At 39.1% G+C, this 24,634-nt stretch overlaps 1 protein-coding gene across 1 annotated transcript in view; it reads right to left on the minus strand.

Moving 5' to 3' along the window:
- Window positions 1–24,634, minus strand: part of LIN7A (lin-7 homolog A, crumbs cell polarity complex component) — a 378,966-nt gene that overhangs the window by 155,255 nt on the left and 199,077 nt on the right. The window contains 1 exon segment of the mRNA XM_067009824.1: window positions 2,712–2,930. Coding sequence (XP_066865925.1) covers window positions 2,712–2,930 — 219 coding nt within the window.

Raw genomic sequence — 24,634 nt, forward strand, 5'->3', positions numbered from 1 at the left:
AAATCCCATTTAATCCTTAAAAAATCTAATTAATTAAAAGTTGAACAAGAGCTAATGTAGGTCTCTTTGACTGAATCCACCATAAAATCTGTGGATGACATGACAGAGTTGTACTTTGTTTGTACTTGAAATGGTCACTACAGTTTCCTCTCAAGGGTCCATGATCCTGTGTACTACAAGTGCTGTCTTGGCAGGCACAGATATAAATTTCATGTTCATTTAAACAGAGCTTTACCGTATCCTGTGCAACAAATAAACATGGTTTTAAATGCCTTTTATTAAAAATGTTACTCTTCGATCATGAGGCAGTAGGAAATCCTCAAGTGATTTAATGAAGACTGATGGAACAGAGAAATGGAATTGAGTATATGGCCCAGCAGTATTTATGGCCAAGTTGTATACTTCCAAAGATGACTGAATGAGCATAAATACTGGAAGCTTTTAGTAAGACCTCAGAAGCCAGAATGGCAACATACTTCTTTTAAAACACTTTAAAACAATTTTACTATGGGCCAGTGTGGTAAAACAATTTAGGAGAATTGGTACAAGTCTGCATTATTGAGAATGGAAGAAAAAATGAGTTCAGGAGAAGAGTGTCCATGTTTGACTGAAGAATACTGGATTGTTATTATTAGCAAAAAGACCTTTGCAAGGATTCTGAAAGTACAAGCGTGAAGTACCTTTATGTTTGAAACGGATTAGAGAGAAGAAGGATACGGACAAAATGACATGTCTGTATGCATCCAAATCATTCCGTCATCCCAGTCCAAACCACCGTATCTCTTGCCTGGACTCCTATGTAATAGTCTCCTAATTGGTCTCTGTTTTTACTCTTACCCTGCAATAATCTATTCTCCCCATAGCAGCCAGAGTGATCTTTTTTAACACATAAATCATGTCACTCTTTTGCTTAAAAACCTTCAGTGGTTTCCACTGCAATAACATTTAGCTTCCCTAAGCAGTTTAAAAAGCTCTCTATGACCTGGCCCCCATCTATCTAACTGTCCTTCTCACTCTTTATTGTCTAACTACCTCAGCTTTCTTTCTATTCCTCAAACGTCAAATAGGCTCACATCTGCCTCAGAGCTACTGTACTGGCTATTTCCTCCTCTTCTTATGGCTCATTTCCTGGCTTCGCATTGTCATTCAACCTCAGCTTAAATGTTACCTCCTTTGAGGGGTCTTCCCTGATCACCTCACAAAAGGTCATCACCTAGCCAGTCTCTATCAAAGCACACTATTTTAACTCTACAAAGTACTGGTCTCAATAGGATTATTTTTAATCTACTTGTTAATTAACCATCTCCTCCAACCAGAATGTAAACACCATGACAGCAAGGATTTTGCTCTGCTCATGCTGTTTCTACAGCCCATTGAACAGTGCCTGGCCCACCATGGTAACAAATAAATACTTATTGTTAAATAAATGTCGTTTTTAGAATGGAATGCAATTTTAGATAAAGACACCAAACTGTGATATATATATATATGACAAAACTAGCAGGCTATAAGAGAAAGATAGTTGAATTCCCCAGAACTCTGAGAATAAATCCCATACTCTTTTTACTTCCTCATGCAGCTTCTTTTCACGAGTGGCACAAAAAAGTTGAAAATCTCTTCTCGAATTCAGTGTGTGCAAATAGTCATCTGATATTGAATGAGTTAAAACCACCATTACCCATTGTCATCTTCCCAAGAACATTTGAACCTCATTTCAAATACACATTTGCAGACATCATAGCGTAGAGGCATATAACAATATGAACCGTCTCTTCCAAAGGACTGCAAGGAAAACTTATGTAACTCCAGAATTTCTGATGTTGGCACATGAACTACCTGGCAAAATAAGAAAGGAAAATAATTCTATGTTACTGGTAAGTGTGGTTGTGGGGAATCCATTGAAGCTGCTGCAGCTTCGTATCATTCATCTAAAACATGGCGTTTTAGTGATACTTACTGTGAAGGCTTTTTTGAGGATTAGGAATAACATGTGAGAAGAGCCTAGCACATAACAGGCACTTCAGAGATGGTGATTCTCACTCTTAACATTTTTTCTTGAATTTTCTTTTTTTGAATTTTCTTAAAAACATGTAGCAAAAGCTGATTTAGCATTCTTTGTCACAAAGTGGAATTTAGAAAAAGGCAGGTGTACCTTAGACACATTTTAAGTGAGCACCCAGAGGGAATTTCAAAATCTCTCAGAGCATAAGCACTGGCAGGTCTCTACTTCATTCTTTTCAGAGGAACAGTTTTCTAGTAAACTGTTTCAGTATTCTAAAGGGGCTCTTCCCAGAATCAGCGCTATATGGTTTAGTTTGTACACTGTGCAAAGGCAACTGGCCAAGGAGGTGAGGGGGGCTGGAATATAGCCCACACTCTTGTCATATAGCCATGTGCCTGAGGGTCTGGGTTTGCAGAGAGGCTGCATTTTTGTAATTTGTATAAAGGCATCGTATAGTGTGTACCTGGCCCTCCTAAAGAATATCATTTTTCAAAAATACCTTACATTTGCAGGGAGTATGGCTGAATGACACATAAAGTAAGCAACTGTCTTGTTTACATTTTCGGAGGTCATTTTTTAAAATTGGTTTGATTTTGTTTGGATTATTAAATCTAGTAATTATGTTCCAGCTGTCTAAGAAACTATATTTAAAAAAACAAAAAAAAAACATGTAAGGGACTTTCCTTGTATAGAAGAAGGCACCTCTTACCTATGACATGTGGTTTTGCTGTGTTTGTTGCTGCCGCTGCTGTTGCTGTTGTTGAATTAGCAATTGTTGCTGCTGCCGACGCCGGGCTGTCCGTAGCTTTTCAAAGCGAGCCTCCATTTCTTCCAAGACTTTCGGGGTGTATCGGACCACCAGCTTGACGCTGTCCTTAGCAGCCTTAAGTAGTTCCACAGCTTTCTCATGGTGTTCTCCTTCCACACTCTGAAAAGACAGTGACATTTCTTAAAGGGGAGAGTTTCCATGTTCTTTTCTCGAGAGCCAAATGTGAAATTAGTATCATAGTACAATCCTAGTCTGAAATTTCAAGAAGATATGGCAAATGAGATGTACTGTCATTGTTATTATTTATTACATTTGTAGCTGAATCGTGGGCAGGTTAGGCTGCAGTAGGGTACAGGACGGATTGAATGGAGTTTCAAGTTAGGAGGGCGAGAAACAGTGAAGAACTAAACGATAACACTAACATTTAGAATGGAATTTCTAAATTTCCCTGGAAGAGTAAATGCACTAGTCTGGACACGTTGGAAAAAATTAAAAAAGAGTAACGAATGGGGACTTTGCCTATCTGATATTAACATTTATTAAGAATCTGATATTAACATTTATTAAGAATCTAGGGCTTCCCTGGTGGTGCAGTGGTTGAGAATCTGCCTGCCAATGCAGGGGACACGGGTTCGAGCCCTGGTCTGGGAAGATCCCACATGCCACGGAGCAACTAGGCCCGTGAGCCACAACTACTGAGCCTGCGTGTCTGGAGCCTGTGCTCCCAACAAGAGAGGCCGCAATAGTGAGAGGCCCGCGCACCGTGATGAAGAGTGGCCCCCTCTTGCCGCAACTAGAGAAAGCCCTTACACAGAAACGAAGACCCAACACAGCCAAAAATAAATAAATTAATAATTAAAAAAAGAATCTACAATGCTTAAAGCAGTGTCTTAGTGGTGTAGTTAAGGAACAGTAGAACAAAACAGAGTCTAGAAGTAGATCCATCATATATAAATCTTGATTGTATGATAAATGTGAAATTTGGACCAAAGGGGAAAAGGATTGTTAAATAATGATGTTGAAACAACTAAAATAAAGCACAGGTCAGTGTTCATCATCTTGCAATGCAAAAGGAATTCTTAAGTAAAAATACCAAGAAAACCCCCCACAAAAATCAGATTTAAAGATTGTAAGTTTCTGTGTCTCACATACCATGAAAGGTCAAATAACAAACTATTAAAAATATTTTCAATACATGACAGTCAATTTGTTAATATTCTTCAAATGAAGAGCTCTTACAAGTCAGTAAAGATCTAAGCAAAATACGCAAGAGAACTTATGGACAAATAATAATTTTTAAAATGCCCAATAAACCTATGAAAAAAATGTCCAAGATCCCTAATAATTAAAGAAATATAGATGAAAAAATATTTCATTTTTAATTTAAAAATGGTAAAGATGTATTTTTAAATATGGTGTATTGATAAGGATGTAGGGAAAAGGTACTCATATACTGTTAATAATATAACAAAAACTGGTACAGTTTTTCTGGAGGGCACTATTGTTATGCATTGGATAAACCCTTTATAAATGAAGATTTTTACTTTCAGGAAAATTTACTAAGGATATAATCAGATATGCACACATACCTATAATATAGATGTGATGTGACAGAAAGCAAAAAATAAATCAATTCTTGGCTTTTGAGTTTCAGAAATACTCTTTGAACGTCACAGCACAGACATTAGCTGGGGAAACTATGTTTACTCTAAGTAAACTCAAAGAGGCTCCTCCCAACCCTTTTAAGGTTTCTCCAGGTGGGGATTAGGGAGTAGTAAAAGAGAAGAAAATCTGTAATCAGATATAATAGAACCCCGAGAAAAGGAGGCAGTCCTTCCCTTTCAGCTGACCGCCAGGGTAGATGACATAACTCCTATTTTATAGGATCCAAGTGCAAAGGCCTTTTTGACTTGCTTCCTGGGTAAAGCTCGGGGGAGAAACGTGTGTGATGTGACAGATAGGGACCAAGATAGGCTTAAACACTGCCAGAATACCGAAGAGTGGGACTGAAGTGGCAGAGAAGGCCACCCAAAACTGGTTGAGATTGCATTTTCACAAGCCAAGGAGAAGGGGGACTAAAATGATTATCTTTAGTTACAAAAAATAATTTGCATTTCAAGCACACAAATTATATCTTGAGATTCCTAATTATGACTATTATACAGATTTGGAGACTTAAAAATTGTGTTCCGTTCTGTCATTTGCTTCAGCGAGGTGGATGTGGACAGCAGAAAAAAAAGGCTTTGAACTTAGCAATGAGATAGCCATTGGTGGCCTTCAGTCATTTGTCTGAAAACCAGGCAGATACTAAGGGTTTAAGAAATGACTGTGGAGAGCCCTGGAGGCAACTTATATAACCACTCCTTTGCCAAGTCTGGGTTAAAGAGAGAGCAAGGGGTTATAAATAGATGTTGAGCAGAGTGAATTTTTATCTGTGGCTGAAGCCTAGGAAAATAGGCTTAATCACTGATTAATTTATTCCTTTAATTATTCACTCAGTCATTGACTTGGACACTCAACAGATGTTTATTAAGCATTTATTTTACCAGTCATGTTCTACTAAGTTCTCTGGAAGAACATGGACAGGGGAAAACTTTGACTACTTCGTACAACATAAACTCTGTTTTCAGTGTGCTTGTAATTTCTTTGTAATTTGCCCCAAGGTGAATTGTTAATGTATTAACAATTAATGTATGGAATTCTCCTTTAAAAGGAAAACTGGGTGATTTGCTTGTTCATACCCTTCTCTAGTTTCTTTTCTAATATTAAAACTTACACGTTCCTATGTTTTAATAACAATGGTTCACCCATTTTCTAGGCCAGATGATTAGTCTCCAGACTTCTTTTTGGCTTTTGTTCTATTTGCTTTCATTTAATAGGGTTGGAAATTCTAGGCTGGACCATCGGAGGCCCATTATCCCAGTTTAGGCGCTCTGCCTACTATTTAGAGTTGCCACAGGAGGCCTGTGGGACTAATACATGGGACCATCGGGCTCTCGCCATAGAGAATGGCTGAGAAACACGGCCGGTGTGCCGTACTCAGCCCTCTAGAACTGGCAGCATTACCTCTCTCACCCCCAGCGCTGCCCTCCCCAATACAGTCAGCAACTGATAAAAAGCAGACTCCTCGGTCTTTGAATCCAGAGTTTTGCCTCAGTGCTCTATCTTTGGTTTAGACGGTGACTCAGATTCTTCCGGGCTCGGCAGAGTTAACGGGTCTCCTAGTCTGACTCTGCCTTTTCGCTCTGTCTTTCCCACCAGGGCACAGAATCCACATGGAATCTGGGCAGTGTCACACTTCTTCATTTCTATTACTAAAAATGCTGTGCTAAAAATAATACAAATTACATGATTAAGCAGTATAACAGAAACTAAGAGGCAACTCAGAGATTTGAAGAAATATAAGCATGTTTATAAGACTATCATTTCAAACACTCAATAACTTTGTTTTGAAAATTGTTTTCAGAAAAATCTTGAGGATTGTTCTGGGTGGCTCTCTTTTTCCACTGGCTTTGCCTACTTTATAAATACTTTGGGGGGCATATGTTTGTCTTCTTAAGCTATAATTTATCTCTGGAGTGCTTTTAGTCCTTCAGTATAACTTTTTAATAAGAATAAGGCAGTTTTCTCTCCTTTGTTTCCCTTTTAAAGTAAGAACAAAAAAGCAGACAACCTTTCCAAGGAGTTCCTGTTCCATGTATAAAAAAAGCTATCTGATCAGTTATGGTATACACGCTGAGGAACAAACACCTATCAGCAGGTATTCCCTTAGCCCTGAAAGTTTACCATTTATTCCTACTTTGACTTAGTCTCTCTCACTCTTAATGAAACTAGGCCTCATTTCAAGCTAAATATTTAAAACATGTTTTGAAATATAATAGTTTATTTGTAAACAGTTAAGCTTTCTATTACAGATATGTGTGTATACACACACACACACACACACACACACACACATATCCTCCTGATTCAAGAATTGTCCTTTATAACAATTAGCTCAGTTTGAGCAGTCACTGAAAACCTGTAACACCAGCTTTTCACATAGGATGAAAACGTGGCCCTTATGTGATTGGAGGAGACCAAGGAAAACTTCCAATTTCAAAGTGAAATTCCCTCCTCTATTAAAAAGCCCTGAATTTTATACTTTCCATAAGAGCCTTCTATACTTTCTAAAAGAAATTCTGTAGTTTTAGATTTCATCCTCTTGCTTTAAGAGATTATTGCACCTATTGCAATCTGAGGACGTCATTAGCATGGATTAATTTAACAAGGCTTTCCAACAGACATCTGGTAAAAGTTGGATGTCATTAAGGAGGTGAGGGGTGGTGAGGAAGGCATGGGGGTATACTAGGTATCCAGGAAATCTAGACCAAAGAGAAGTGGTCTGAAAAAAGAAAAGACCCTAAAGAGAAATATTACCTACTCCATAGTAGTGCCTAGTCTGGCCACGAGCCTTTACCAAAGTAAATTAAAATGCACAGGAAGAATGGACATTCCCATCCTGAAAATATTTCTTTCCCTGCTAAATTTTTTAAAAAACACATATAGAAATCAAAATGAAAAGCAGAGTTCAAGTGGTTTTATTAATATTACCATTTCCTAATGCATAAATACAAACTAATAAAATACTAAACTGAAGAAAAACCGTAAGAACTGGATCTTCTAAAATTTTAATATATAAAGGAATATATTTTCATTCAGGAAGCTGGGAAAAATGATCTCAGTGAATAACCAGATGCATACTTGTTTCATTAGTAATCTCAGGTAGTAGTAGTAAGCTCCTGGAAAATTTAAAGTTAGTTACTTTGATGCAAATTTGGCAAGTCAGTGGCTGATAAATGAACCAAATTTTAAACGTTGTTGCATTCTGATTTTTAAGTAGTTTTTTTTTTTTCCCCCATACAATGTGAGTTATCAAAATGGCTGCTATTTCTTGGTATACTCAATATCTTGGTTGATTAAGAATCCCCTCTAATAAGAGAGAACTTTGGATTACACTGCATACATGAATTTGCTCACAATATGTGCTCTCTCCCCTGTTATAGAAAAAAAGTTGTTAAATTTTGACCTTGGCAAGACCTCAGATGGAAGAGATGCCTGCCCTGGAAAGGGATCTCTACATCTGTGGACAATCAGTTGCCCAATGGCCCATGCCCAGGTCATCATGTTCATGTGGTTCTTTCTCTGTGAGGATTACATGGACATAATCCTGACCCAGCTTGCTGGTAAATTGCTTAAACACTTTGTTGGATAACCGAGAGTTGGCTATACCTCTCAGTTATTGTAGGAATATCTACAGCCAGGTTTATGCACAGGCTCCTAAATGCACCAGTCATTCTTTTGGATTAAGGAACAAATAATGTTATCAGGAAATAAAATGACATCAAGGATATTGAGTTTTGATATGTTAGTACAATTAAGTAGCTCACAAACTCAGAACATCATACCTGCAAAGGCCCTTAGAAGCAACCTCGTTTATCTCCTTGCATCTTAATACATAAGGAAATAAAGACCAAGAGTGGCTGTGACTTGGTCCATTTTATAAATTTGTTAGTTGCAGTGCTTGATTAGAACTCATTATTCTTGATGACTGCTCTTTCAACAACCTCATTCTGCTTTTTTAGATTAACTAATTCAGATAATGGTGGGTCAGTTTTTACATGATGTGAAAGGATAGAAACTAATGACAAGGATAAGATGTGTCACCTCCTAGCTCTAAAGTGTATGAGTTGGCCACTGAAGAAGCAGAATAAGACTATATGCTCACTATTAGTGGGTTAGTCTCAACTTTGAAAAGGCCCAATATAGCCAAAGACAGACCTACTCCTTTCCCACAAAGGTAATTGTGACTGATCATTTTGTTCTTATGATAGTTTTGCTTTTAGTCCATGAAGGTGTTCTGATATTGAGTGTGTGTATCTATACATAATAAATGTGTGTGTGTGTGGGCGGGGAGTGTTGTGTATAGTCTAACATTCGTTGAGCACTTATTGAGTGCAAGGCACTGTTAGCTGCCTGGTAATGGAGAGCTTAAGAAATCCGTCCCAAGTCCCCAGCTAGTCAGTGGAACAGATAGAACTTAACTGAGATCTGTTTCCAGAGACTAGGCTCTTACCTACTAATCCATAGCCTTAAATAAGATAATAAAGTAAATATCATATCAGGGGTTCTCCTATTCATGGGTATTTTCAGACCAGTTGTTCTTGAACCTGGATGTACACAGAAATCAACTTAAACACTTTTAAAATACAGAGACCTAGGCTGTATCCCAGACTTGCCATATCAAGGTCCACAGCAATATAAGCTAGGAACATGTGATATTATAAAACTCTGATACAGCCAGACAGTCACTGATGTGCAGATTAGTGGTTTAGACATAGTGCCCTAGACTATAACCACCTCAAATAGTAAATGCCATCTTAAGAGTGTCTTTACTATGTTACTCCAGGAAAGAGGGCTGGATAGGTGAGGGAAATCTTACAATTTTGCCTTGGTGTAGCTCTGTAGTCAGCATTTTTGGTCATTAAAAAAAAAAATACTGACTGGATGTTTAATTCAGAATGGACTATCAAACAAAATTGAGTTATTTGTAGTGAGGTGGATGGACCTAGAGTCTGTCATACAGAGTGAAGGAAGTCAGAAATAAAAACAAATACCATATGCTAACACGTATATATGGAATCTAAAAAAAAAAAAAATGGTTATGAAGAACCTAGGGGCAGGACAGGCAGGAATAAAGATGCAGATGTAGAGAATGGACTTGAGGACACGGGGAGGGGGAAGGGTAAGCTGGAATGAAGTGAGAGAGTGGCATTCACATATATATACACTACCAAATGTAAAATAGATAGCTAGTGGGAAGCAGCCGCACAGCACAGGGAGATCAGCTCGGTGCTTTGTGTCCACCTAGAGGGGTGGGATAGGGAGGGTGGGAGGGAGATGCAAGAAGGAGGAGATATGGGGATGTATGTATATGTATAGCTGATTCACTTTGTTATGAAGCAGAAACTCACACACCATTGTAAAGCAATTATACTCCAATAAAGATGTTAAAAAAAAAAAGAATGAACTATCTCCACACAAATTATAGGGTGTATTCAGAAAAAAACCTGTATGACTCTTTGATCCTTTCCTTTTCTCAAATATGTTAATATCCTGTTCTAAATTTATTATCTTTTTCTGAAGAAAAGTGGCAAGTATAAAAAGTATTACATTTATCCTCTGGAAAAAATATGCTAATTCTCTCCCATAGTACTTTGTTCCTGCCTAAATGCTAATATCTATTTCAGTGCACTGTAATTTATTAGTTTTCAACCATTCTGCTGTCACTAGACTGTCCGAGGGCAAGATGAGTCTTATTTATCTCTGTGCCCAGCATCTATTGTGTGCTCAATAAATACTTAGTCAATGAATAAGCCATACACACACACACACATTTATATATTTTTAACATCTTTATTGGAGTATAATTGCTTTACAATGGTGTGTTAGTTTCTGCTTTATAACACAGTGAATCAGCTATACATAAACATATATCCCCATATCTCCTCCCTCTTGCGTCTCCCTCCCACCCTCCCTATCCGACCCCTCTGTGTGGTCACAAAGCACCAAGTTGATCTCCCTGTGCTATGCAGCTGCTAAGGAGTCAGTACTGCCCAAGTTTGAATTTGAGCTTCTTAACTTAGCAGCTTTGTGAGCTCAGACAAGCTGCTCAGCATCCCCGCACCTCAATTTTCTCATCTGTAAAAAGGGTATCATAGAGTGTCTACTTTATAGAATCATTATGGGTATTACATTTATTGATAATATACACAAGACACTTGGAAGAGCACCTGACACTTTAAAAGGGTCCAAAAACTGTTAGCTGTTTGTTGAACTGTTTCCTGGGTGATCATGTTACTGTAGGGCTTCAGGTGCTTAAGGACAATAACAGCAACAACAAAATATAATTTGCCTTTGGAATAGGTAGAAGTTTCTTTTATATTATCTAGGAAGCCAAAGAAAATTTATTTGCTAAATTAATTATGTGTGGAGTTTGTTGGAAGAAGGTTTGAAACTACTTAGGTAAATCAACTGCTTCTAATCACAGTCAAGTAATTTAGAAGCATCATTTCCATACATACAGTTGATATGCTAATTACAAATGATCATCATTTATTCATGAAAAACTACTCTCTCAGTCCCTCCACAGTGTCGCACTTCGTTAGGGAAAGGAACAGTGTGCAGGAGATTCTCTTGATAGGAGCATGCATAATGTGAGCAAACTTGAGAGGGGAAAATCATCAAATAACCAAACACTACAAGAGAGCAAAGAGGTTAGTTAATAGGGAAAAAAAAGTGTATATAATTACACACATTTTTACCCTGTGAGAGTAGTTATACATATAAAATTTTTTGAACCATGGAAGTAGAGAATGCAGAGCACTAGCAGTCGGCCCAGGAGCAGAAAATTTAAAGCGAGCAAAAGCTTTAAGAAAAAAATCAGCGCCAGAAATGACAGATCTAACATTTGGTTGATCTGAGCCCACCTTTCAGATCCAGAGACTAAAACTGGAAACAAATACAGCTACTACATGTCAGCTGTAATGCTTCATAGTAACTCTGCTTAACCCTCAATGTTCTGGCACCAACAGGAGGAAAAAAAATTCCTGATGGTTGTTGGGATAAATACAACACACACACGCATGCACATACATGTACACCTATACATACACACCCAATAAACATATATACACATGCACACACGTACACACACATGCACACACATATACACATACACATACATACAGCCATCTTCAAGAGTACAAATGTGAACACAAGACATCGGGAACCAGAACAAAGCTGGTTTGTTCAAAATATTCCTAGAAAATGAGATCTTTAAATCGGTCTGTTAATTTTTGAGTGGCAGGTTTCACCCGAGAAGTCGAGTTACCGGGTACACTTCCAATCATGATTCACACTGATTTGTGCTTCCAAAATACACGCTCTGCCCACCCACACTCTCCCAAGCTGTGACACTCTGTGACACTAAACACCCATGAATATCAAAATTGCCGACTCTCGATATTTGCTTCCAGGTCTGGTATGGCCTGAGACGGGGGTTGTGGAGGTGATGATAACATACCCACCAAGAATCCCCTCCCTGATACTCATACGTGCTGCTATTACAGCTCCAGTTAAACATGCAAATACATCTCAGTCACTAAAATCTAGTGTGCTTCCAAATCAAATCGTCAAACCATCCCTTAGTACAGCCAGTGTGACAGGGCAGAAAGGCCAGGGATTTGGATTAGGAGGATCCCGGTTTGAGCCATAACAAATCACTGTCGAAGAGTGTGACCTTTAGAGAATGACCTCACCTCTTTGTGTCTCGGGTCTCCGATGGACACTGTCCTGGTTTTAGGACTGAAAGTCCCAGAAAATACCTCAGTCCTGGGCAAACCTAGACAGTTGGTCACTGACTAAGACGCAGGAAAATGTAAAGATTGAAGAATGCATAGTAGTGCTTGGTACATGATGTATCTTCAGTAAATGCTTGTTTTTGCAGTAGCCCTTGTGGAATTGGAATTTTGAGTGGACATAGGGGGGAGCAATTTTACCAAAGAAGGATGGGTCTGTTGAACACCAAAGGGCAGCATGCAGAGAGGAAAGGGAAGGGGAAGGAGGGACCTCAGTTAAGAGAAAGGTTTGGAAGAATAGGCTGGAGGGCAGGGGAGTCATTTTTCCTCACTCTGAAACCCTGCCAATACCCTAAAGACAGACCTAGTACCGTGGAGCATTGTCTCCTTCTGGTACTGTAGAATCCCAAGGATGATGGAGCCTGGCTTAAATGGCAAAGCTAGTTTAGGAGGCGTATCCAGATTCAGGTGAGGCTTTTAAACTGAAGAACCAGGCCTGCACACCTGGACACTGGTTGGATCCCCGAGGACATACACCAAAGCCCATCCTTCAGATGGTCTCCACTGATTTTTATGGCAGGTGGGTTATGATGTGATGCCGACAGGACCAACACTGGAAGGTTCTTTGAAAGACTTTGCAACCTAGAAAAAGGCTTAGCCTATAGGAAGTTTTTGGGAAATCTCCTCTCACTAAGCGTGGCATACATCCTTCCATCTCCTCTCTCTAGATGTCAGCTTGTATTATGCTGCAGTGACATCAGGATTCTGTCAACCAGAATAGTTTTCTTTTATCCTTCAGTATCTTACTCTAGTGATCCCAGACAGACCCTTGTTTTCTAAGGGGTATCAATGGAGACAACAACAGGTCTCTGAAATTATTCAACCAAACCCTTCAAAGGGTACCCTTTATTATTTAACCTATCTTAGAATCCTAGAAGCCCTACCAATTATATAAAGCATAAAGGAGAAACACAACACATCTAGGCAGAAGTTGTCTGAGTCCAGAGCTGTCAAGTGTGTTTCCTGTACAGTGTCAAGCAGCAGGGACTTTTATGTTGCTTTGTACTATGAATAATAAACAGTAATAATGGCTATAATGCTTAATTTAATTACAGAGACTCAAAATTACAGATGCCTTCTTGTAGGAGAAGGAGTGAAAATTTAAGGGATATTTCAGGTTTCTACTGTCCAATATTTCATTGGCTCTACATATAAATGTCTTTTCCAATTAAAAGCACACCACAGAAAATTCTTTGGATTTGTCACCAGTGACTTATACTAAGATTTTTCAGGTAATTCGACAAAATAAAACTGTACTTACTTTAAATGTTCTAACTGGCTCTAATCCCCAAAGATTCTTTTCACCCCTGCCCTCTGCCTCCTGCTTATCACTAGCCATGCAGCCACCCAAACTAGGCATCCAGGGGATGTTGTTATCTGGTAGACCCTGTCCTTGAAGTCAGGGACTGAGCTACATTGATTGTTTCTTCCCAGGACCCAGCACAGTGCACAGTACCCACCGAATCTGATGAGTGCTGGCTTTGAAGGATAGACCCAAAGATTACCAGCTGTATACTGTAGGGGAAGTTATTTCATTTCCTGAGCCTCAGTTCCCAACATGCAAAACAATGTGAATAACATTTCCTTTAAAGATGTCCTCTAAAATTTAATGAACTACCCATGTAAAGTGCCAAGTGCTACACCTGGCCCACAGAATGCACCCGATAAATGAGGGTCCCCTTACCCCATGAATATTTCCCCATTTTCTAGAAATGAAAATAAAAATATCCTGTGGCATGCAAAGCACTTCTATCATACAGGCAGGTCCAACTCTATTTCCTTATATTCGGCTTCAACATATGAGCACCATGCTTTTGATTTTACCACATATTTTCGTGTTTCCATAATCTCTCAGTTTTATTCCCTCAGACTAGATGGTTCTTCCTCCTTCTCCTGTCTTAGGAAACCTCCACTCATCATTCAAAGTCCATTCCAAATAGCACTTATTCTCTAATACGTTATTTCCTTGCTCAAAATTAAGTGTAAACACCTTACAATGGCCTGTAAGGACCTTTACTCTCCACTCCCAGCTGGCCTCTCCAACACCACCTTCTAAGACCCTCCCGCTCATTCAAACCCCAAATTACACTGGAGTTCTTTTTTGTATTATACATGCCTGGTTCATTCCTGCCAGGATTTTGTATGACTAGTTCCCTCTCATAAAGTTCTCAGGTAAAAGATGTTCAATTTTAATGTCAGTTAGAAAGATGCAGATGAACTCCAGAATGGAATAAAAATTGTTCACTTATTTTTAAAAATTGATAACTACTGCCAAGGATTTGGTGGAAATTTTTATTCTCATACAATTGGCAGTAGAAGCTGGAGGTCAATTTGGCAGCATCTATTAAAGTAAAGTGTGCCCATGTGCTCCTAACGTGGTTTGCCCCCTATCAGTATTCACCCTAGAAAAATAGTCACTCATATACATAAAGATTTTCATTGAAGCAGTGTTCACAATAACAGATGAAACAGAACAAAAAAACCAATTGGGTAACAAGCTAAATGTCCATCAACAGGGGAATGGTTGAATTAACTCTGGTACCCACATACCATGGAATACTATACAGCAGATTAAAAAACATAAGTATGTACTGAGAAGACAAGATATCCAAGACATAGTTCTGAGAAAGCAAGTCACAGAAAGATAAGTATATACGGAAATATTAGTGTATTTTAAAAACTTAAAATAATGACTAATATTCATTGACTGTTTACTATCAGGTACTGTTCTAAGTGCTTTAAATTTATCAAAATAGTGACTCTTCCTACATACCTGGTGAGGTATGTAACGTTATCATCCCAATTTTATATATGAGGAAACTGAAGAACAGTAAGTTTCCATGGGCGCACCGTTAATGGGTAACAAATCTGTCTCCAAGCCTGGCCTCTTAATCATGGCTCTATATTGTCTCATACACTTTATATCTAAAAATAAATAAACAAATAATTGAATATATGTGTGTGTGTGTGTGTGTACTTGCGTGCAAAGGAAAATACTTGGATAAATACCCACCATCATAGCGTTTCCTCGGGGGTGGGGGGAGAGGAAGGAACTGGAATGGAGTGATGGAAAGGAAAGTGATTAAAGAGGCTTTTAAAAAAATCTGACCAGCTTTTTAACATTGAATTCTTTGGAAATTTTATAAGGATGCATTCACATATTTCTTGTATAACTACTGTAGCCCAGAATCAACATGAGGAAAGTGAGTCATTCTAGAATAAACTGAAGAAGGTGGGACAAAGGATAATATTGTTTTCAAAGTGCTTTGAGGCACAGCTTTGAAGTAATTTGAGCCAAAAATAAATTATAACTGCAATTGCCTGGGCCATTTAGGTGAAATGAAGGGGTTTTAGCTATATTACCTCAGAAATTATGGACATGGAAGTGTGGTCTGTGGGAGCTTCAAAACCCCAATTATAAGGGAAGGCCACCAAAATTCCATTCAATCATGACTGAACGCTTTTTCTCCTGGCATCGTTAATTTGCTGAAACCTGAGTTTTCCTTTCCTCCATTAACTCTTGGTTGTTTATTTGTCCATGCTAGCTTCAGTTACATGACCTGCTAGATCATTCATGTTTAAGTGTGAATGATATAAACTGAGGATGATGTTTGACTAAGAACTGGTGAAGAAGAATTATGAAACACTGCATGTTCGAATTTTTGTTTTTCACTAATGGCTCCTAAGATGAAAAACTGCAGTGATTTAGAGGCTGACAGATGTGAGATCCCAGAGAGAGTTACGAATCAGTCGACCTAGAAATTCTTTTGAAAATGAAATGAGTTGGTTTTATATTTCTCCTTTAGTACGATTATTATTGATCCTCTCCTCCCATTTCCCCAAATAACAATGTATTGTAACAAAGAAACATAGCTGTTCCCTACATAACAGGTTCATAATGAGATGTTTCTTCTCCCATTAAAACATTAAGTTATATCTACCCCTGGTTACCCTGCCTCAAATTTCAGCCCCTTCTAGACCACTCTTCACACTGCAATCACAGCAATCTTTCTAAAATGCATATTTGATCATATCACTCTCTTGCTTAAAATCCATCTAAATCCCCATATTGCTCAGATACAGCCCTAGCTTTGCAGTCCAGTGTGCCTCATTACAATCTGGGCCCTGCTGACATTTTTAGTCTCATTTGCCAACTCCTAAGGGTCCAAATGGAAGAACTGGCCGGGCCATTTTCTCTCGTGTCTGGACTCTAGCATGGTTTACTCTGAGGTGGCCCTTTCATGCTCCTTGCTGCCTCCATCCACCTACCCAGCACCTACTTGCCTATGAGTTTTCTTCACAGAAGGAACCATCTCTGGCCCTCCCATGCCTGGGTTAGAGGCCCCTGTCATGATCTCCCATGGAACCCCATACTTACCCTTATTTACAAAATAACCTATGTTGCAAACATAGTTTTCTTCCCTGCCTATTTCCTCCCCATACCTGTAAGCGTGAAATCAGGGGTTTTTATTTTTTATTTCACTGGTGACTAAGACAATACCAGGCCCAATAATATTGTGCCAAATGAATGAATGAATAAATATCTAAGTTTTATGGATTAATGTTCATCAACAAACTTGTAACTTAACTATGTTGTCACTTCTCAGAGAAAACATAATGATTTCTTATTTAAACCAATGGCTGCCCCCTTAATTATGAACTAGTAACAATCAACACAATTAATGTATATAGTAAGTAAATAATTTATAATTATTTAATTTAAATAATTTATATAGTACCTACTATGTGTCAGGAACTACGTTATGCCACTTAAACACCAAAAGATAAAAATAAGGTAGCCACTATTATTATCATCTCTTAGCAATGAGGAAACTAAGGTTCAGAGAAGTTACCAGATTGCTTCCTAAACTCCACAAATTACACTGAATTAGTTTGTGAGACTTAATTTGCCCAGTGCATTTAGAGTGCTTAGGAAATGCCTGGCCTGTGAGCTCTCAAAGGAAGTCTTTTCTGTTACTACAGAAAAGTCAATTTTGTTACTACACTTAAAGGGCTGCCTGCTTTATTTCTATACCTAGTGTTTGGGGATTTTCAAACTACCATTAATATAGTGGCATATACATTGAGTAGAAGATACATTTTAGAAAAGTTGCATTTTTTTAATTAGCAAAAACTTAAAAAAATTAAAACTGTGAGCTACTACTTGCCAAATTCATCTCTACTTTCTTTGTTTCTTCTCCAACATGCCAGTGCTCTTCCATCTTAGGGACTTTGCATTGATTCTTTCCTCTGCCTGGAATGTTCCTCCCTAGATACTCATGGGGATCCCCCCGCCTCATCTCCTTGATTCCTCTTCTCAAATATCACCTTCTCACTGAGGCTACTCTGCCCAGCACCACACCCTCCTCTCTCTACCCTGACACCCCTTATCCTCCTTAATCTTTATTATGGTTGATAATAAATACTTTTTGAATGAATGCATGCATGTTAAGACTATGTCCAGGCAATGTTGTACAACCTCGTTTGGCCACATATGTGCTCCAGATACAGGGCATTTACATATATTTTGTCAATATACTGCCCTATTTAGTAGCTGTCAAACTTAGGGTTTGGTGGAATAGGTGAGCAGGTGATCATGGTTTGATCTAGGAAGAGTAACACAACCAAGAGAGGTAAAGCTAAAAGTTCAACTTAGATTACCCACGTTCCTATAAATAATTGAAAGTGGGTCAGAGGGAATTTTAATGACTATATTTGACTTGTTTTCTTCACAGAATAATCAAACATGCTTACTAAAAAATTACACATAGGGCTTCCCTGGTGGCGCAGTTGAGAGTCCGCCTGCCAATGCAGGGGACACGGGTTCGAGCCCTGGTCTGGGAAGGTCCCACATGCCACGGAGCAACCAGGCCCGTGAACCACACTACTGAGCCTGCGCGTCTGGAGTTTGTGCTCCGCAACAAGAGAGGCCGCGACAGCGAGAGGCCCGAGCACTGCGATGAAGAGTGGAGCCTGCTCGCCGCAACTAGAGAAAGACCTCGCACAGAAACGAAGACCCAACACAGCCATAAATAAATAAATAAATAAAATTTTGATAAAAAGAAAATAAACTTGTTTTAAAAAAAATTTTAAAAAAAATACTGTTTGCCTGTACAGACAGGTTCAATAATGGTGAGCGGTCAATCTCCTTGCCTTTGTTATAGAAGGCAATTAGGGTCAACTGCAGGGCTCCTCCTCACAGATCCTCAATTCAGAGACAAGCCTTAGATAAAGTCTCTTTTCAAGAATTGGCCTCATTTGTGAAATTCCATGCATGCTATGATTTGGCAGAAGTCCATTCTATTCACATACATACAGTGTATAATGTATGCAATTTAGATTTTAATGGTGCACCTAATATTTGGTTTGTATCAGTCTCCTTGAAATTGGACCAGTTTAGTTTAAGAAAATGGTTCTCAACCAGGCATGATTTCACCCCTCAGGAGAGAGCTGGCAATGTCTGGAGACACTTTTGTTGGTCACCACTGGAGGGGGGAGTGTGACTGGCCAGGAATGCGGCCAAACATCCTACAATAGACAGAACAGCCTCTCCAACAAAGACTTATCCAGTTTAAAATATCAACTGTTCTAAGGTTGAGAAACTCTGATTAAGATAAATTAATTTAGTGAAAAGTTTACAAAGCAGAATTTTTTTTTTAAATAAAGTTTTCTACTTTAAAATGCTGCCAGTTTGCTAGAACTCAGTTAATTCATTTAAAATTACCCGCGGCCTAAAACCTATGCCATCTCCAAAACCTGATGAAGCCGTTCTATTTTGTATACTTTCATATGGATGACCTGCGGACACCACAATTTGCTGAGTAATAGGCACCTCACTTTCTTGCCTGAAACACCTTTTTTTTTTTTTTTTAATTGCCAAGTCACTGGAACACGTTTTGGACCATCACCAAGTGGAACTGTACTCTTAGGCCCCGAAACGCAGTTTTCTTTACGTTCGTCCATGATGCCTGTGGGCTCCCGCCTCTGACCTGAGGTCATCGGGTCCTCCTGAGAGCTCAGCCTGAAACATCTTTTCTCCTGTATCAACAAGAGGCAGGAACCATGCCAGAAACTTAGGACTTCCTTGGTAATCCCCTCTCCTTAACCTCTCACATCTAGTCAACCACCAGGTGTCGCTTATAGCACCATTACCTCCAAAACAGTTTTGAAATCTCTTCCTTTCTCTCCATCCTAATTCTTTTCTTGCAAGACGTTCATCATGTCTCTCCATAACTCCTAGGAGTTTCCTAGTTGATCTCCCCACGTCCAGTTTTTTCTCCACTCCTTCACATACTCCCACTCCCACATGCTGGCAGTTGCCAGACCAACTTATCTAAATGCAAAAAAAAAAAAACATGTTATGTTGGCCATTTCCTACCACCTTCAAATGATAAGTCCAGACTACTTATCATGTTTTATGGGGCACACTATGACATGACCCCTGCCCATCCCTCCAAACCCAATCCCACCACACTTTGCCTTACTCTTTCGCTACAGATATCATGCTGTTTCTTACGTTTGTGCATGATGTTGTCTCCTCTGCCTGGAGTAACCCTCCATCAAGCGACATTTCTTAGATAACTACTAATTATCCTTTTAAAATTCCACTTATATATCATCTCCTCTACAAAGCCAGAAGGTGTTTTTGGTTTTTAAAAATTCTGAATTGTCTGCCAACACTGTCCACATTATCCAGTGTCAGTAACTGGCTGGAACTGTGTTGGGACATTTCCTCTCTAGACTGCCACAGTTCCCACTTGGTCATCTCCACTCATTTATATATATAATCTCCTCTTGGTCCCCAATGTAGTCAAATTTATCACTCCTACTCTAAGGGGAGCCAAATCTACTTTTACAAAACCAAATCTATTACAGCATCATGCTCCCTTGGCTTTCAGAAGTAGAAGCTCAGTGACTGTCTAGAATCCTCAAGTTTTCTAACGTCACATTTTACTATATTTCTGAATATGTACTGACTACTGCATATGTGGTGATGAGTTCAGAACAAAAAAGCTGAGTTGAGATGCAGGTGCTAGGTGATAAGCTAGGCTCAGGCTGATTTTAGGAGATCAAATCTTGTGCATACCAGCCTTGCAGAGATTTAAATTCATGCTCAGTCAAAAACATAATTGCAACATATTCAGACTTTAACTCCAGGATGTAAAGTCTCAGTGCTTTGCTTCATATTCAAAGTTACCTTCCTAAGTCTTAAGCTATGCCATATTTGCATAGTTGTTGGTGATAACAGACACACCTATGAATAAAAACATGACTTCCGAGAAGTGTTTAGGTGCCACTGAAGGGCTAAAATGTAATTTACATTTCAGAGTAAAGTCAGCAGCAAAAAAGTTACCAACGAATGATTCTGTATCTATGAGAAGACAGAGCAAACCAAGGAGGGAAGGCTTATGGTTCAATATCAGACACTTTGCAACTCATTAAAACTGTCCACACCCCATGGCTGAACTTAGAAACTGTGGTTCTGGCACCACAACTTCTAAGACTCTCTCACTGAATTTCCCATAGCTGAGGCTCAGCAACTAACATTTGAGTTAGTTTGGGCATGTTACATGAACCTCCCAGTAATCACATGTAGCTCGTGAAGTGTTATTTGATTCCCATCTGTATCAGTGTCTGGAACAAGATCAAAATCCATTCTATAAAACTGTACAAACTCTGAGACTTAACTTGGTTTGCATTTCATTGGGTACACCTATGGAGTTGTGGTTATATTAAAAACATTCCGACTTTGCTTTAGGCTGGTACCCGTAGTCTCCAGGACAACATTTAGCAAGTTAGAAGAATGGTCCTTCTCAAGCAAGTTGGGCTTAAATCGAATCATAAAGCATAGCTTTTAGGCAACAGAAATTGGTTTCTCCAATAATGGTTAAAATAATAACTGGTAATTGGGTTTGATGAGTTTCATAAAGCATAAATGATGCCAGAGTGACCTAGCACAGGACTTGAAGGCAAGCACTGTATTCCTTCAAGGTGAACCGCTTATTTCTCAGCCAATAGAAGGATCCTTACTCTGTTTACATTTTCTGCTTTTGTAAATTAAGACTTTGCTGCCACAAGAACTATGAAGACATCAATCTGGGGGTTTGATGAAAAGTCTGTTTAATAATAATATACAGCAATAATGCTATATTTTTGTGGAAAGATAAAGTCATATTTTTGCCAGTGCTACATTTATCAATTCTCTCTTTTACCTTCATTAGGAAAGGTAGATAGGACGCTGTCGTTACATCAGTTTTACAGATGTAAGGACACCCCCAAATCCAATGACTTGCCAATAATTAACAGCACATGAGTGGGAGCTAACTGCCTCTGAAATTAGAAAATTTAATGAGAGACTTTTATTGTCTCTTGAAAATAAACAGAGCAGAGGAAATGACTTAGTCTGAGCTGAAAGTCTGTACCTACATGAAAGAAAATTGTAAGATAGGAAGGAGACTATTACCTGCCTTAAAGAAAAGAAATTTATATTAACAATTAATAATAATTAATAGTTAGCACCTATTGGGTTTTTTAAATTATTTTATTTATTTAGTTATTTATAATTTTTGGCTGTCTTGGGTTTTCGTTGCTGCGCATGGGCTTTCTCTAATTGTGGCGAGTGGGGGCTACTCTTGGTTGCGGTGCATGGGCTTCTCATTGCAGTGGCTTCTCTTAATGCGGAGCACGGGCTCTAGGCACACGGACTTCAGTAGTTGTGGCACATGGGCTCAGTAGTTGTGGCCTGTGGGCTCTAGAGCACAGGCTCAATAGTTGTGGCACACGGGCTTAGTTGCTTCGCGGCATGTGGGATCTTCCCGGACCAGGGCTCGCACCCGTGTTCCCTGCACTGTCAGGCGGATTCTTAACTACTGCACCACCAGGGAAGTCCCAGCTATTGGGTTTTTAAAAGATATCTGCCATAGTGGCAGATACTTTCACACACTTTCTCTTATTTTAATCTTCAGATCAGCCATGTGAGAAAGATACTATTATCTCTGTTTTACAGATGATGAAATAGAGTCCCCAAATTGTAAATGGTCATATTATGGTTAGACTATCCTTAAACTCCTCAGAAACTATAAGAATTTGAAATGTAATGACTTATTTGAAATGTTGAAAATATCAATTGACAATAAAGTAAAAGTTTTCTAATTTCCATTAAAAGTAACGATAAAAAGACAGAAAACTACTTCTAAAGTTATCAGATGCCAGATCTTATTCAAGTGGTTTAAGGGTTTAGAAAGAAAATTTCAATATAGAAAAAATAATAATACACTAAAACAGAAGAAGTATAAGACACTTCAGTTTTTAGTGACTAGCCATAGTAGGTATCAGAAATTCTTAGCGTAACACCAGATTTCAGAATTGATGGACAACATCGAGATTCCCACTGTACTTAAAATAAAATCTAACGTTTTTGGTTAGATTTTAGGAATCTGCCCTATCTGGCTCCCACCACCACTCTTCAGCTCATCTTGTCCAACACTCCATGACCCAGTCTCTCTGCTCTTTTTCCTGCCAATCCTGAGACAGGCTGGAACCTGAGACTGGGACCCTTTGCTGCAGGGCTTGCACCTGGACAAAAGTCTCCTCCAGCAACAAAATATAAAGAAACTATAAGGGACCAAAAATAACTGTGTGCATGCACAGTTGGGGCAAATTATGGACAACAAGATAGAAAAGGACCAAATCCCACTACTACTTCTGAAGAGCCAGGAGCAAAAACAAGATGTTGGGAGAAAAAGCAGGGCACTGCCCATGCCCCCTGCACTCAACACCACCAAAGGGGTGGACAAAGCACCTAAGCCATCCCTCCGGCCAGACCCCTGGACACAGCCCTACTCTCACCCTATATAGGAATGATTTGCCCCTCCTTGGGGAGTGAGCAAGGGAGGCTGTTACTTATTTTCCCTCCCCCTTGCTGTAGCAGGGGCCCCAGTAAGGCCTTGCCTGAATATCTTGTCTGGTTTCTTATCAATTTCTATTGATAAGGAAGGCCAAGAACCCTGGTAGGTAACAATCCTACACTACAAGTCATGGACTTTCTTGCCTGGATACCTTCACATAAGCTCTTTCTTCTGATGATGACTTGTAGTGACTAAAGTCCTTGCCCTTAGTCTCAGCTTAAATGTCACCCCTCAAAGAGGCTATCCCTAACACTATTAAAAGGACCTCCTCTTATTCTTTTATATATAGGCACCTTGTTTTCTTCTCCTTTTTCCCCTTTAACACTTGTTATAGTACTTCATTATGAGGCAGTGATATATTCTGAAGTATTGATATAAATTTGTGTTTTTTGTGTACTTCCCCTCCCCCTTTGCTTCCTTCAGCTTACATCTACAGAGCAAATAAAGAACTCAGAAATAGCTGAAAGACTTTTGACAGAAAGGCAGAAAGAGAGGGTTGCATCCCCCCCCCCAACCCCTTATCCAAAGACTAGATAGAGATTGGGGCCGGGGGCGGGGAGGAGGAAGAGAAGGATGAAAAGCTTCATTGATTAAACTGGCACAAGTAAAAGGGGAAAAGTATTCAAAGTGGGAGGGGAAAAAGAAAGTTGCATTGTAAGAACCAGTAGTAGGTGGAAAATACTCAGCATATACTGTCTTGAGAGTGGAAAACCAGTGCACTCATGATCTGTGGACAAGTGATCCCTTTCCATAGTCCTGGAAACTTGTAAGCCCTCTGAATTTAGAATAATGGTTTTCAAAGAAATCAGGTCTTATTCACTGGAACCTGTAAATGTTGCCTTGTATGGAAAAAGGGTCCTTGCTGATAAGATCAACTTAAGAATTTTGAGATGAGATTACCTTGACTTATCTAAATGCCCTAAATGCAATCAGAAGTGTCCTGAAAGAAAGAAGTAGAGGGAGATTCAAAACAGAAGCTGCAAGAAGCAAGAAGCAAATTCTCCCCTAGGGCCTCTGGAGGGAGTCCAGCCCTGCTAACACCCTGGTTTGGGGTCATTCAAACTGATTTCTGACTTCTGGCCTCCAGAAATGTGGGAGGATAAACTTCTATTGTTTAAGGCGTCAGGTTCGAGGTAATTTGTTACAGCAGCCACAGAAACTAATACACACACACACACACACACACACACACACACACACACACACGGAGTAAAAATCTCATTACTCTGACCAGTGTGGAACTGAACTGAATCTCTGGGGGAATCTCCTTTATGCTGGGATAAGTGATGGCTATACCACCAGCTACATATACATGGATATGTATACAGGCATACCTTGGAGATACTGAGGGTTTGGTTCCAGATCACCACAATGAAGCAGATATCACAATAAAGTGAGTCACACGTACTTTTTGGTTTCTTAGTGCATATAAAATTATGTTTACACTACTCTGTAATCTATGAAGTGTACGCTAGAATAATGTCTACGAAAACAATAT

This window comes from Kogia breviceps, chromosome 12 (genome assembly GCF_026419965.1).
Source record: "Kogia breviceps isolate mKogBre1 chromosome 12, mKogBre1 haplotype 1, whole genome shotgun sequence".
Lineage (NCBI taxonomy): Eukaryota > Metazoa > Chordata > Mammalia > Artiodactyla > Physeteridae > Kogia > Kogia breviceps.